The 12,304-nt window shown below is 56.3% G+C and overlaps 2 protein-coding genes across 5 annotated transcripts; one reads left to right on the forward strand and one right to left on the reverse strand.

Annotated features, from left to right (window-relative positions):
* Nucleotides 1-72: 72 nt before the first annotated feature.
* Nucleotides 73-12,230, forward strand: dipk1c (divergent protein kinase domain 1C). Of its 4 annotated transcripts, none has more exons than XM_086020234.1 (10): nt 73-89; nt 1,272-5,668; nt 7,822-8,016; nt 9,350-9,553; nt 9,625-9,708; nt 10,219-10,388; nt 10,479-10,761; nt 10,970-11,134; nt 11,287-11,361; nt 11,460-12,230. In XM_086020234.1, exons 2-10 carry the CDS (start codon nt 5,657-5,659, stop codon nt 11,640-11,642), a joined length of 1,371 nt encoding a protein of 456 aa, XP_085876360.1. In that variant the 5' UTR covers nt 73-89; nt 1,272-5,656; the 3' UTR covers nt 11,643-12,230. The 4 variants fall into 4 exon arrangements, with proteins under 4 accessions (XP_085876360.1, XP_085876359.1, XP_085876362.1 ...); XM_086020233.1 differs by lacking the exon at nt 73-89 and adding an exon at nt 369-525; XM_086020236.1 differs by lacking the exon at nt 73-89 and having other exon boundaries at nt 1,413-7,385.
* On the reverse strand, nt 809-4,017 carry cyb5a (cytochrome b5 type A (microsomal)). The gene is made up of 5 exons (XM_086020253.1): nt 3,741-4,017; nt 2,354-2,482; nt 2,220-2,249; nt 1,583-1,617; nt 809-1,506 (listed from the first exon to the last, which is right to left on the reverse strand). Exons 1-5 carry the CDS (start codon nt 3,858-3,860, stop codon nt 1,419-1,421), a joined length of 402 nt encoding a protein of 133 aa, XP_085876379.1. The 5' UTR covers nt 3,861-4,017; the 3' UTR covers nt 809-1,418.
* Nucleotides 12,231-12,304: the final 74 nt, after the last annotated feature.

Genomic DNA, 12,304 nt, shown 5'->3' on the forward strand with positions numbered 1-12,304 from the left:
CTTGTATAGGGGAGGGGAGGGGACGCCCCCCCCCCCCCCCAATAACCCCCCCTTCCCCCCAAGCCCCCTCGCCGCGCACCTGCTTTCACGTAAGCAACACATCAAGCACAACTTTCACACACTTTGACCTGAAAGCAGTACTCGAGTACAAGTATCCCAACAAGAAGGCATTGATGAATTTAATTGTCTCGAGTAAAGTCTCAGTCTATCGAGGCAATTGAGAGCGTTTCGACTTGGAAGAGAACTGCGAAAACGTGCAAAGGCCGACAACTGCGCAGTCGAGGGCCGTTGCGCACAACGAGCGCGCGCACCCCTCGGAAACTGATCGTGACGCCCGGGGACGCGCACGGAAGGTTTTCCGGGTTGACACGCGCCCACCGACATTTTGTGTCGGCATCTCCCAGATCGGATGCTCCGGGTAGTGCCGTCGCCCCCACCTTGGGAGTGGCGAAAGCGGCTCGACATGTTTCGGACCACAAATGTACCCGAGTCGTGGAATTCAAAGTAAACCGAGCGTTGAGACTTGTGAGTGTCCTCATGCTTGCAACTGAAGAGCACCGCTTTTCATGATTCAATAAGACGTCAGTGATTTAGAAACTTCTTGAACGCTCAATCGCTGCCGTCGCGCGTGCGTCATCGTTACGTAACGCCACAGCAAAAACAATTTGCACTCCAAACAGTTAAGGTGATTTTTCTTTTCTTCTGTAGGCTGACATTGAAAGCAAACCTTTTGACGGAAGTCGGATTTCATGATGAGGCAGTGTCAAAATGAACAGTTAAGAAGTCACAAAAAGGTCACACACACAAATAGTTTCAAAATCAATGGGGGGGGGGGGAAATCAACATCTTGTTTATTTGGACAGGGAGATCATTCATGTTTGTTGAAAAATGTAGCTGTTTCCTCAAACGCAAACATGTCGGGTGACGTCATCGTGACGCCAATCAAGTTGGCCAAGAAAGCAAACGTCCAGTTTACGCGACCTCCTCCTTGTGCGTCGCCCCAAAGTCAACACTGACGTCACACCAACGTTCTCTAGTCGTCAACGACATGGCGACTAAAGATTTGCAAATTGCCGAATGTTCGGTAGATAACAGCGGAAGACTAATGTGCGGCTATATATGCGGAGCTGTGCCCTCTAGTTAGTGCCATTTGTCAAAGTGAAATTTGGGCCTTGGCTCAAGAAAAGGTTGGCCAGCACGTCAATCCTCTGCCACGATGTCTTGATTCAAAATGAAAAAGTGATGACTGATTTGATTTCTTCTAATTGCAGCGTTGAGCCACGGCGGCCGTGTTTGAGGCGACGGCGGCGAGACCACGCCTCCTTTACGATTCCAACTATGACATCACAGACAATCTGGAGCTCAGTCCATTCAGGATGACGACGTCATGGCGGCACGCGCGACATCCCGGGTCGGCGTCACAGCTCGCTCTCGCCAGCGTACATGCGATACATCAGCGTGACGACGGCGGCCGCCGCGGCCGGAATCAACCAGTTGGGCCACCAGCTGACGACAACAAACAAGGTCACGTGCGCCTGCGCCTGCGTCTGCGTGCGTGCGTGCGTGCTTGCTGCGTGCTTACCTTGGCTCCTCCTCCAAAGTAGTCGCCAGACTTTCCTGGAAAACCAACGCGGCTCATCATCATCATCAACATCATCATCACACCTGGTGATGTCATCACCGGGCTTGGCCGTTCGTATTGGTCAATTCCACTTGGGTTTTGTTTTTGTAACGTCCTGCCCCCAAGCAGCAAAATTCCACAAGTGACGCCCACCCCAAAAGGTTCGCAATTGCCCATCCGAGCCACAAGATGGCGGCAGAGCACTAGAATGAACCTCTCAATGCGCTTGCCGAAGATGAGCACAAATAAAACGGTAAATACAGAAAGAGAATTTTTCTGTGTATACCAAAGGAGTATAGACGATCCCCGCCCCCAAACCCCAAAAATAAAATAGAATGTAAATATTAGTGAATCGGCGCACCCACTATATATTTATACAAGGAGCGGAGGGAATCCTTTTTTGTTATTGGGCCCAAGACAAGAAAGAGGGCTCTTGCTATCCCATGCAAATTCAAAACGGTCCTCTATTAAAGATCTTTGTTGTTGTTGTTTTTAGGAGAGAATGGGAAAAATTCCAAGTGGACATGCGATTTTGGTGCTGGAGTGTTAGCAGCCGGCCCCGCGCGCTCATGACGACGTCACTTTCGGGCAAACTTACCGAAGGCTTGGCCACTTTCTCTCTGTCGTCCTGCGCGCACACACCACAAAGACACGCGCGCAAAACACAGCGTGACATGAGTGAGCGAGCTCGGCGGGCGGGCGCGCGCGGGCGCGGGGGGTCGGCGGGCGTACCGGGTGCAGCTCCCCGACGAGCATCTGCCGGGCGACGTCGCGGGCGTCGCTGGAGTGTCCGACGTCCTCGAAGCTCTCGGTGGCGTCGCCGCCCGCGTGCTCCCTCAGGACCTCCTCGCCGCCCGGGTGCTGCCGGGGCACACGCGTGGACCTTGAACGCCTGCGTGCTCAAAGCGCTGCCTTTTGATAAGGCTTATCCAAAGGCAAACGGCGGCGCTCGCACGCAGACGCCACCTCGAGCGACCTCGGGTGAGGCCGCGTCACGCCCAAGCGAGGAGGGCCGGTGGCGACCTTCAGCAAATCCTTTTGCGCGTTGTTGCAATTGTTGTTGTGGTTGCGTTGTTGCCGTCGCAATCGTTGCGCTCGCTAGGCTGTCGTGTTTCTGTTGCGCTGTTTGGTGTGTTTGTGTAATTGTTGCGATCTTGAAGTTGGAATTGTGCTCCGCTCTGCTCGTAATGGGTCAGAAAGAAACACGTGCCATTTTTCATTTTTCAATCACGCTTTTCCCTCACACGCGTATGCGGAACAAAAATGATCATCAACCAGACAGACACACAGCGCATGAGAGAACACATAAGAAAGTGGACGTCACAGTATTTCGTATTCCCGTCTGGGCAAGTGACGTCACCAATGCGCCGTATGACATTTCCACCACGTGAAAAATAATCATGGAGGCGGCAGAGAGATTTGCGCTTTCCAGCCGGAAAGACATTCGCTAGTTTGAGTTTATGTCAGCTAAAGAAAATATGAAGGTCTCTTGCGCATTCTGTGCTGCTGACAAAGTGTTATCCAGCTTCGAACACGCTACGAAGGACAAAGGGAAAAAGACAAAAAGTAGTTTGACATGACAGTGTTGCGAGTCAAATATATACACAGTATGTTACACAGTATGTGTGTGTGTGTGTGTGTGTATATGTATATATATATATATATATATATATATATATATATATATATATTTTTTTTTTTTGTATGGTGAAGTGAAGAAATGTTTTTTTTTCAAGGTCACTGTTACTTCCAGTTTAGTCAACTTTATGTGGGGTTGTGGCATCTGCTGAGTGTAACGAGTAATCGAGTAAGTTGTAATGTAACTTCGGGTCTCATCTAAGTTAGCGGAGTTACTTTTGAAGTCAAGTAATCAGTAAAGTGACTATGTTACTTTTTCAAGTTATACTGCGGCAGCACCGGTCGTGCTGTCTTTCTGGAATTGGACTTGTGTCACTGTGTAATTGTTGTGTTGTTCATGTTGTCCCGCTGGAGTTTGTTGCCTTGGCGGAACTCTTGACATTCTGGACGAGGGTTGTTCTTTTGTTGTTGTTGTATTACCAGTCGGGGTGTAGTGTTGATGTTGTGTTGATGTTTTGTCGACGCGTCGGCGCTCGCTCACCTCTTCGAGGAAGCTGGTGACGTCATAGACCTTGTGGTGGATGACGATCCAAGTGGACTTGACGGAGTTGTGCTCGGCGATGTCGTCGAGTGTGAAGTACTTGAGCTCTTCCGCCGCCATTTTGCGTCTTTATTGCTTTCGGGTCAGAAGTGCGCCTTCAACTTTGACTTTGTGGATGTTTAACTGCTCCCAAACGGCGACATTGCACCTACTTTCGGCTCACGAAGCTGTTCCCGCAGCACTCCAACTCATCGCGCTCAACATCCTCTTTGAACTTTCAAATTAAAAAGAAATGGCCAAAACGTAATTTGTTGCTTTAACTTTGAAAGAGAGTTTCCGCTAAGGGCTGTGTTTGGCTTCGTCGCTTCACAGCACTTCAAACTTTCGCCCAGTGTTTCTTGACACCGCCCCCTGCCGGACTTCCGGTGTTCCCGTTGGTTGATGTCTATCGCTCACTGTGTGATTGGCCAGTCGCCCTGTCCGTCATTGCGTGCTCAGGGCGGGACGAGGTGAAGGTTCGCGCGTGGACACACATGAAATGAGAAGGGTCCGGCTGCAGCCGGGGCGTTCCTGTTAGGACACAAGAACGCCCACCGGGCGTTCCTGTCAGCGTTTTGTCGACCAATGAGAAGGTCGACACAATTTTGAGTCGTACTCTCAGGAAAAGAAGTCATACCCTCACAATTTTAATTTGTACTCACAAATTATTACTATTACGGATACGAATCGTTAATTCACGCATATGCCTTTTTGACAGCGATCTTACTCCACAGGGGACACCCCGAACTGGTTGCCAGCCAATCGCAGGGCACACGGACAAACAAACACACACGCTCGCAAACACACTTAGGGGCAATTTAGAGTGTCCAAATGAAATGTTTGGAGGACATGGGTGTGCGTTATTAAGCCTGGGTCCAAATGACAACGTATGCCTCCTGTACATACACACGAAACGATTTTTAAAGTTGCTTTTGTGAAACGCTTTGGCCGTCATATGATGAAGCTAAAACGCTATATAAGTTCGCTCTATTACTAACTCTCAGCACGCGAACTGTATCGAAAAAACGTAGGCGTTTTGCGAACTTAATACTGGAGAACAGGCGTCTTCCTGCCAGAGTGACGTCGCCCTTGTTGGGGTGAGGGGGCGTTCCCGTTCTCAGAACGGGGCGTTTCCGTCGAAAAACGGGAACGGCCATTTGCGGCTGCAGCTGGACCAGATTGCATTAAATCCGCAGCTTTTTCTTTTTTTTTTTTGTACTCCTCCAGTCGGGCATTATTAAGAACAATCACATCACCTGCCATTGGATTAAAAATGAAGATTCCAGGAAGGAAAACTCGGCCGTACTTGGCCCTCCCTCATCAAAGCATATATACTTTGCGATTTACTGATGATGATGATGATGATGTTGATGTTATAGAGTCGCAGTGAGTGTTTTGTGTTTTCCAACATAATTTCCTACGGTCTCATGTAGTCATCAAGGCACGACGGCATTTGCAGGCTTCTTTTGAGCACTAACTTGTCGTCGCGGCTTCAAAATGGCCAGCCGACGACGCGATGGACAATCGTTTGCGGTGACGGACAATCGTTTGCGTTTGCCGGAGTCCACGTGTTTGTCATCAAGCCGTCGGCGGACGAACGTCAGCAACATCTGCCGCCGCAAAGCAGCAAACACGCAGCAGCCCACCGGCGAGTTCAAATCGCTTGTGTGTGGCGAGTGCGGACGCCAACGCGCATTCTTTTCCGCTTTCTTCTCGTCTGCGCCCCAAGGAAGAAGAGGAAGAGAAGCAGACCAAAGTCCCAAAGCAATCATCGCGTTTGCGCTTGCGGCGCCCGACGAGCTGACGAATGTTGGAGCTCGGGGTCGCATTCGCAAGGCCACTTTTGTCCTGTCCGTCCGGAGGACATCTCGAGCCGGATGGCCCCGAAGGTCTGCTTGAATTTAGGGCGTTTGGTCCCCGTGGCCATCCTGCTGATTTGGGCCCCCTAGAATTGATGCAGGCGGGCAGGCCCCCTCGCTTCCCATCCTTCAAATTCATTTTCATTCTTTGCCTGGCTTTCAACTCAGCGTGAGACTTGCGTTTGGTCTGACTCTTTTGCTGCTTTTTACTGTCCTCATTATTTTTGTTTGTCGCGGTATGACTTAGTTTTGCTGCAAGTACACACACTTGCGTTGACTTTTCTTTCAAGGCCCCCCCCCGCCCCGCCCCCCATTAAACCTGATGACTGCACAAGCCCGTAGATGAAACAAACGCAGGTTGGCTTGTAGCCTGTTGGCGGCCCGAGCGTCCGCGCTGTTTCTTGGTAACTCTCCAAAGCAGAGGGGGCAGGGGGCAGGTCCTGTGGGGAGGAAGAGAGGGGGCGGGGGGGGCTGAACCTCAGCATAGACTCGCCGCCGTGGTAACCAGAGGAGGGAGGTCCAGTAGTGTGTTGTTCTTGGGGGAGGCCTTGCACCGCACGTGCACATACACGCACGCACGCGCGCACGCACGCACGCGCACAAGCCCCCCACCTGCCATGCGGGGGCGTCAAAGAGCAGCACAGAAGGCAAAGCGACTGCAGGAAGGACAAGGCGTGCCCGAGCACGCGCAAGCACACACGCGTGGGAAAGCGAAGCTGCAACATTCCAAGGCAGCCTGACAGTCGGCGCCGAGGGCAAAAGTCGGGGCCGACCTGCGGGAGCATCTTCAGACCAGTCGGGGAGGGGGCAGAACCACCGGGCGGTCTTCCTCGAACGTTCCGGGGAGGTGTGGACCTGAGTCGGAAGCCGCCGCCGCACATTTGGCAGGAAGGCTCGCAAGCCGCCGCAACTTTCCGGAGCCTACCCAAATGTGGAATGTCGCAACGCGCCTTTGAGCTGGAAGGCTCTTGAAAGCCAAACAAATTGTGCTCACCCTTTGACCGGATGACAAGCGGACTGCTCGGGACTTTTGGGGGATGTTGGTGAGCGGCAAGGTTCAGCTCGCAGATCTTTTGGGTGTCCCCGGAAAGCCTCGGGGGAGGTCCCGACACCCAGCCCAGCCCAGCCCAGCCCAGCCCAGCCCAGCCGACTCCTCACGATTGACATTTGTCTCCCTGGGCCATCGCGTCGAGCGGCAGAACCTTCTTGGTACCCGAGCAGCTCCCCGGCGCCCAGGGACGAAGAAAACCTGTCGTCCGTCCACGTTGACTTGATGAGCGACGTTCGCCCACGTCGGGATTTCAGCGCTTGATGCTTCTGGTTGTGCTTCTACTTGTCCCGGCTAAGAGCCCCCGGCTAAGGGCCCCCGGCTAAGAGCCCCCGTCCACGCCGCGGCCTCACTTCGGACCGCTGCCGTCGCTCCGAGTTTGGCTGCGGGCGGACGAGCGGCGGCGCGGGCGCACCGCCCGCGAGCCGGCTCGCCGCACTTTGGGCCGACGGCAGGGACCGCCGAGCCGTGCGGCGGATTGCAAAAATCTGCCGGCCATTGACGAGAAAAGCTTTTCATTGCCTTTCATGGCCAGAAGACGGCGGCAAAGCACGACGCTCACTTCAGCACAACGTAGTGCCCTCGTTTTTTAGCCGCGGTTGCTTGGCAGCAAGGTGGCGCCAAAGGAATACTTTGATTGACTGGAGGGAACCCCAAAAACACAATAGAAAAACAGCCAATAGGGTGACAGAGGATAAGGTAACAAATGCAAAAGAAAACGTCCGTCCATAGGTGACTTCATGATCGCGACAAGACGGCTTCACTCAATTCTTCAACAAAAAAACCAAAGCCAGAAAAAAAAATTCAACACGTCGAAAGACGGCGGACGATTTTTCGGATGCTTCCGAAATCTCGCACTTTGGATATGAAAGGTTCAATATTGAGAATAGATTTTGGCGACGTGGTCCGAAAACATTTTCACGTCGAAAGTGGTTTGGCTTTGTGGCCGTTTCTTGCCTTATTGCAAAGATGCTTGTCGCAAGCGACCGCGAGGCCTGGCGCGCGTTTTCCGGACGCGGGCTCGTCTTGGCAGGTGTGGCTTGCCTTTTTCTGATTGGGGCGGTGCCCCTCCCCCTCTCTCCCTCTCTCCCTCCCTCCCTCCCTCCCTCCCTCCCTCCCTCCCTCCCCGTGGCAGACTCGCCGAGCGTCGGGCCTTGGAGAGGGGCGCGGCGCCATGTCGGCCGCGGCCTGCCGGCGCCTCGCCTTGGCGCTGCTGCTGGCCTGCTCGGCGTGGCGGATGCTGCCGGGCGGCCCGCCGCTTCCGCCCCGCGCCGACTTCCTGTCCGACGGCTGCACCGACGCCGCCAGCAAGCGGATCCTGCGCCGCCTGGTGAGTGCCGCCTACGGAGACAAAGACGGGCGTCCGAAGACGGCAAAAGATCGGCGTCCAAAGGCCGCGAGCGACACGCTCAGCGGTCACAACTTCTCCTGGCTGGCTTTTCTTCTTCCCCCGCGCCTTGCCGCCTGCCGGCGAACGCTCCGGGAGGCCCATCACGTGGAGAAGGTCACGACCTTTGCCCCCAAAAGTCCTCCTGACGTCTCGCGACCATCGCCTAAGCTTGTTTTCACCCCCTATGACGTGGGTTGCCATGGACGTAGCGAGACGTCAAGAAGGCTTTGTCGAGCGGCGTCATGACCAGCAGACACCGCTAGATGGCGGCGTTTGACATCAGCGCCGCTTTGAGCGCACGAGCAAGACGAGGAGGCGAAACCGGCCTTGTCAACGCGTCGGAAGGGGACCGACTACTTTAGGCAGCTGACTCTCGGACGGACGGCACATACGGTCAACCCAGTATGTGTCGCTGAAAGTCGTTGCGAGTGTGCGTCCCGATCGCGAGACCAGATGAAGCGGTTTGAGGACCGACGACTGGCAGCCGGCCGGACGGTTCGGCCTGCGCTGGCAACTTTTAGTTTTTCGGCCCCGTCGGGCTCGGCGCCGGCCGGACGGCGTCTTTTTAAAAGAGGCCGCGGCCGAGCCAAGCTGGCCGTTCGTCGGTTGCGGCGGCGGCGGCGGCGGCGGCCGCGTCTTCCTCGGCTGCGTGCCTGCGCGTCTGTGACATTCCGGACTATTTGCGACTTGATGACTTCCATCTTGACGGCCTCCCACGATGGAGCGCGGCCGTCAAGATGGAAGGTGGCTCGAGGCGAGAGCTGGTCCGAAACACCGTTGGCGGATTGCCGCCCACGCGCTCGGCCTTCTGGGCGCTTCTCGTCCGCAGCTGTGGCGGAGCGCCCCTCCCCCCTGCCCCCTCCCCCTCCCCCTCCCCTCCGAAGCGGGAAAAGTCCCTCCGTCTTTTGAGGCCGGCGTGCTGACCGGGGACACGTTTGCTTCGCTCAACCGAGGCCAGCCTCCCCGCATTCCTGCGCACTTGACTTCACGGCTCGCAGGAACAGGAAGAAGAAACGCCGGCAAAGAGCGTTTTGCTTCCCCGTTTGTCGGTCGAGGCGCTTTGTTGACTGGCTCCACTGCGAGCCAAACGGCCGCCCGCCGCGCGCGCAAAATCTCTCTTTGAAAGCAAACGCTCCAGCTGGCAAAGTAGAGGCCGCCGCACCGTGGGCTCGCTGAAGCCGAGGAGAGGAAAAAAAGGCCGTCCGGCACTTTGTCCCCGAGCCGACGGCCGCCCGCTCGGCGCTGACGCTTCCTTCTGTCTTTTGCGGCCCAGTGCCAGGACTTTGCGGCGGGCTCGGCGGCGGGCGACATGTGCGCCGACCTGTGCCTGGGCGGCCTGGTGGAGTACAAGCGCTGCCTCTACTACCGCGGCGGCAAGACGGTGATGGACGTCCGCTGGAGGGGACGGCCCGTCATCCTCAAGTCCAAGCTGGAGAACTTGTCCTCCTACCGGCCCCTGGCAGCTCTCCGCTTCCGGGTAGGACAAGAAGGGCAAGAGGGGGAAGCGCGAGGCCATGCTCAGCTTGTCCTTTTCTTGTGTGTCGGCAGCAAGACGCGGCGGGCGAGGCGGCGGGCGAGGCGGCGGGCGGCGCGGCGTCTCCTCTGGACCTTCTCCAGTCCGCCACGCTGGAGGTAGGCGGGGCGCCAGGCGAGCCGTTTCCAATCTGGCCTCGGGCCGTCCTTTGTGGATGCTTTGGGGCTTTCGCACATTCCAAAACATTCACGGGAGCAAAATGAGAACATCCGGATGTGAATATTTGTTTCAATGGACCAGTAGCGGACTCGTCAAGTACGCGGGGATCCAGACGCTCGATCTCATTTCGGGCAACCGGCAGTCCTGCCTCCGTCTTTTCTTCTCTCGGTGCGTTCGCTTCGTTAGAGGCCTGGAGGGCAATGCCGCTTTGAGACCACTTTGCTCCGACGCAGTTCCTCGCTACCAAGGAGCCGCAAAATACTACTTTTGTCTCCATGAAACGCCTCGATTCACAAGATGGCGCAGTCATCGTTTCTTTGCTTTGGCCCGAGCGCAAAAGCGGCAAATCGTTTTTGGCTTCGGGCCGAATCACGGAGGTCGGGTTGAAAAAGCAAAGCAGCCAACGGGCCCAACGGGCGCAACGTGCGCGTGTGGACTTTTACGGTCAGGTGCGCGGCTGGCTGGGACTGTCCCGGGACAACGACCGAGACGAAGGCCGAGGGGAGGGGGGGGGCGCTCCGGCGCCGGAGCCGCGCCCCTCGGACGGGAAGATTTACTCCAGAGGCGAGCTGACGTCCTTGTGGTCGCTGCTGCAGCAGGACGAGTACACCTTCCTCAGGTGGTGGGCCCGCGAGCCGCGCGCGACCTCCCGCCCCCGCCCCCGCCGCCCCCCCCGCGTGACCGCTTTGTGCTCTTGCCCCCCACGCAGACTTCTGCAGGACCTGAGCGCGCACGTGTCCAAGGTGTTGGGATCGTGCGGACACTTCTACGCCGTGGAGTCCTTGTCGGCCGGCCGGGCCTGGGACCAGAACATCTTCTCCTTGGAGCGGGCGGGGGCCGGGCCGGGCCGACGGGGGGCCGCCCGCCGGCAGGTCCATCGCATGGCGCTCAGCTTCCTGGACATGGTGCAACACTTTGACGGCGACTTTGCGCACAAAGTGCACCTGTGCGACGTCAAGCCCGAGAACTTTGCCGTCAGGAGCGATCTGACCGTCAGCATCATCTTCCTCTTCTTCTTTGAATTGTCATTCTTCTTCTTCTTCTTCTTGTTGTTGTCGTACTTGTGCGAATGCTGAAGGGAACGAGGGCCCGTCGCCCGCATCCCTCCCACGCGCACATGCCGCCAGGGCATCGGGGACGCGGCGGCGAGCGTTCCTCTCCTCAAATTGACTTGCTGCGACTTTTGCCGCGACCGCTCAGGTGGTGGCCATCGACGTGGACATGGCCTTCTTCCAGCCCAAGATGGAGCAGATCCTGGACCGCAAGTGCAGCGGCGACGACGACTGCGCCTTCTTCGACTGCGTGTCCTCGTGCGACCCGGCCGCCCGACGCTGCCGCCCGCAGCGCGCCAACACCAACCTGCAGGTCCGCAATCGCCCGTCCGCCGGCGATGGGTGGCCGCGCGCGGGGCCGTCAGTCCTCCGGTCTGACCGCTGCGCGATCAAAAGCTAGGGGGCTAACAAACGCCGACGTTGTCCATCGGCCATTTTGCTCTCGTTCTTGTCGCCGTCCATCAGGTCATTTGCGAGAAGATCTTCAGGCTGTGGTTTTCCCCCACACTGCTGGGCGCCAAAGCGGGGCTCCCCCTACAGGTGGGTGTGCTTCTCCTCCTCTCCTCTCCTCTCCTCTCCTCTCCTCTCCTCTCCTCTCTTCTCTTCTTCAAGGTCTTTTCGCTCGGCATGTCCTTCAGGTGGAGCTGCAGAGGGCGGTGCAGGAATGCTCAGAGTCGGGCGGCGCCGACACGCGCGGACGGGGGGCCGGCCGGGACGTCCACCGACGCCTCCTCGATGTCCTGACTCGCCTCCTTGGCGAGGGAGGAACAGCGGACCGAGGACGGGAGGAGAGCCCAGCCCGCGCGGCGCTCAACTTCTGAGAAGAACCCCTCAATGGCGCCTGAAAAACTTCAGAGAAAAAGAACCTCCGGGCAACTTCTGAAGACGGAAGAAGTTCACCTGACAGCTTTTGTCACCTCAAATGATGTTCTGCCCAAAGTCGGACCCGCTGGTGCAAACTGCCAAGTGTGGATGGATGGATGGATGGATGGAGGGTGTCCATGATGAAGGCATCGCGTGATCGTGGGGTGGCATTCCAGCGAGTCAACCTTTGACCTGCAAACGCTTTGATGTGCTTCATCTGCTTCAAACGTCAAGAAGGATTGGAGTCAAATAGGAACGATAATGGCCACGTGTGCGTTATGATGGCGTGTGCGGGAGAGAGAGCGCGTTGGACAACTTGATGATAGCACGCACACGCATGTTGAGCGTTTACGTGCACCCACTCAGTTCGACGCGTCTGCACTTGCACATCCCGCCCGGGTCAACCGGTCCGGGAGAGAGTGAGTCAGACAGAGAGATTGCGGCACATTTCTTTTTGGGGTTGTTACTCTTGTTGTGTCGACTTGAGTGATGTCGTGCTTAGTGCAAACAATAAACTTCAAGGGTGTGTCATGTGCTTTACAGCAGTCAGAGACAAAACGCTCCTGGGTTGTCCACAAAACTATATAAAGTTGATGCAGTGTGTTGATGTTTCTAGTTT

The sequence above is a fragment of the Filicampus tigris genome, chromosome 21, assembly GCF_054856515.1.
Source record: "Filicampus tigris isolate MCC_2025a chromosome 21, RoL_Ftig_1.0, whole genome shotgun sequence".
Classification (NCBI taxonomy): domain Eukaryota; kingdom Metazoa; phylum Chordata; class Actinopteri; order Syngnathiformes; family Syngnathidae; genus Filicampus; species Filicampus tigris.

What these genes read in the sequence shown, in the direction of transcription:
- cyb5a (XM_086020253.1), bottom strand. Translation starts at nt 3,860, where the DNA reads ATGGCGGCGGAAGAGCTCAAGTACTTCACACTCGACGACATCGCCGAG. An exon ending in TCACCAGCTTCCTCGAAGAG is followed by an intron (nt 2,483 to 3,740) that starts GTGAGCGAGCGC and finishes GTGCCCCGGCAG; the next exon opens with CACCCGGGCGGCGAGGAGGT. An exon ending in ACTTTGGAGGAGGAGCCAAG is followed by an intron (nt 1,507 to 1,582) that starts GTAAGCACGCAG and finishes TGTTGTCGTCAG; the next exon opens with CTGGTGGCCCAACTGGTTGA.
- dipk1c (XM_086020234.1), top strand. An exon ending in TGGCAGCTCTCCGCTTCCGG is followed by an intron (nt 9,554 to 9,624) that starts GTAGGACAAGAA and finishes GTGTGTCGGCAG; the next exon opens with CAAGACGCGGCGGGCGAGGC. An exon ending in AAGCGGGGCTCCCCCTACAG is followed by an intron (nt 11,362 to 11,459) that starts GTGGGTGTGCTT and finishes CATGTCCTTCAG; the next exon opens with GTGGAGCTGCAGAGGGCGGT.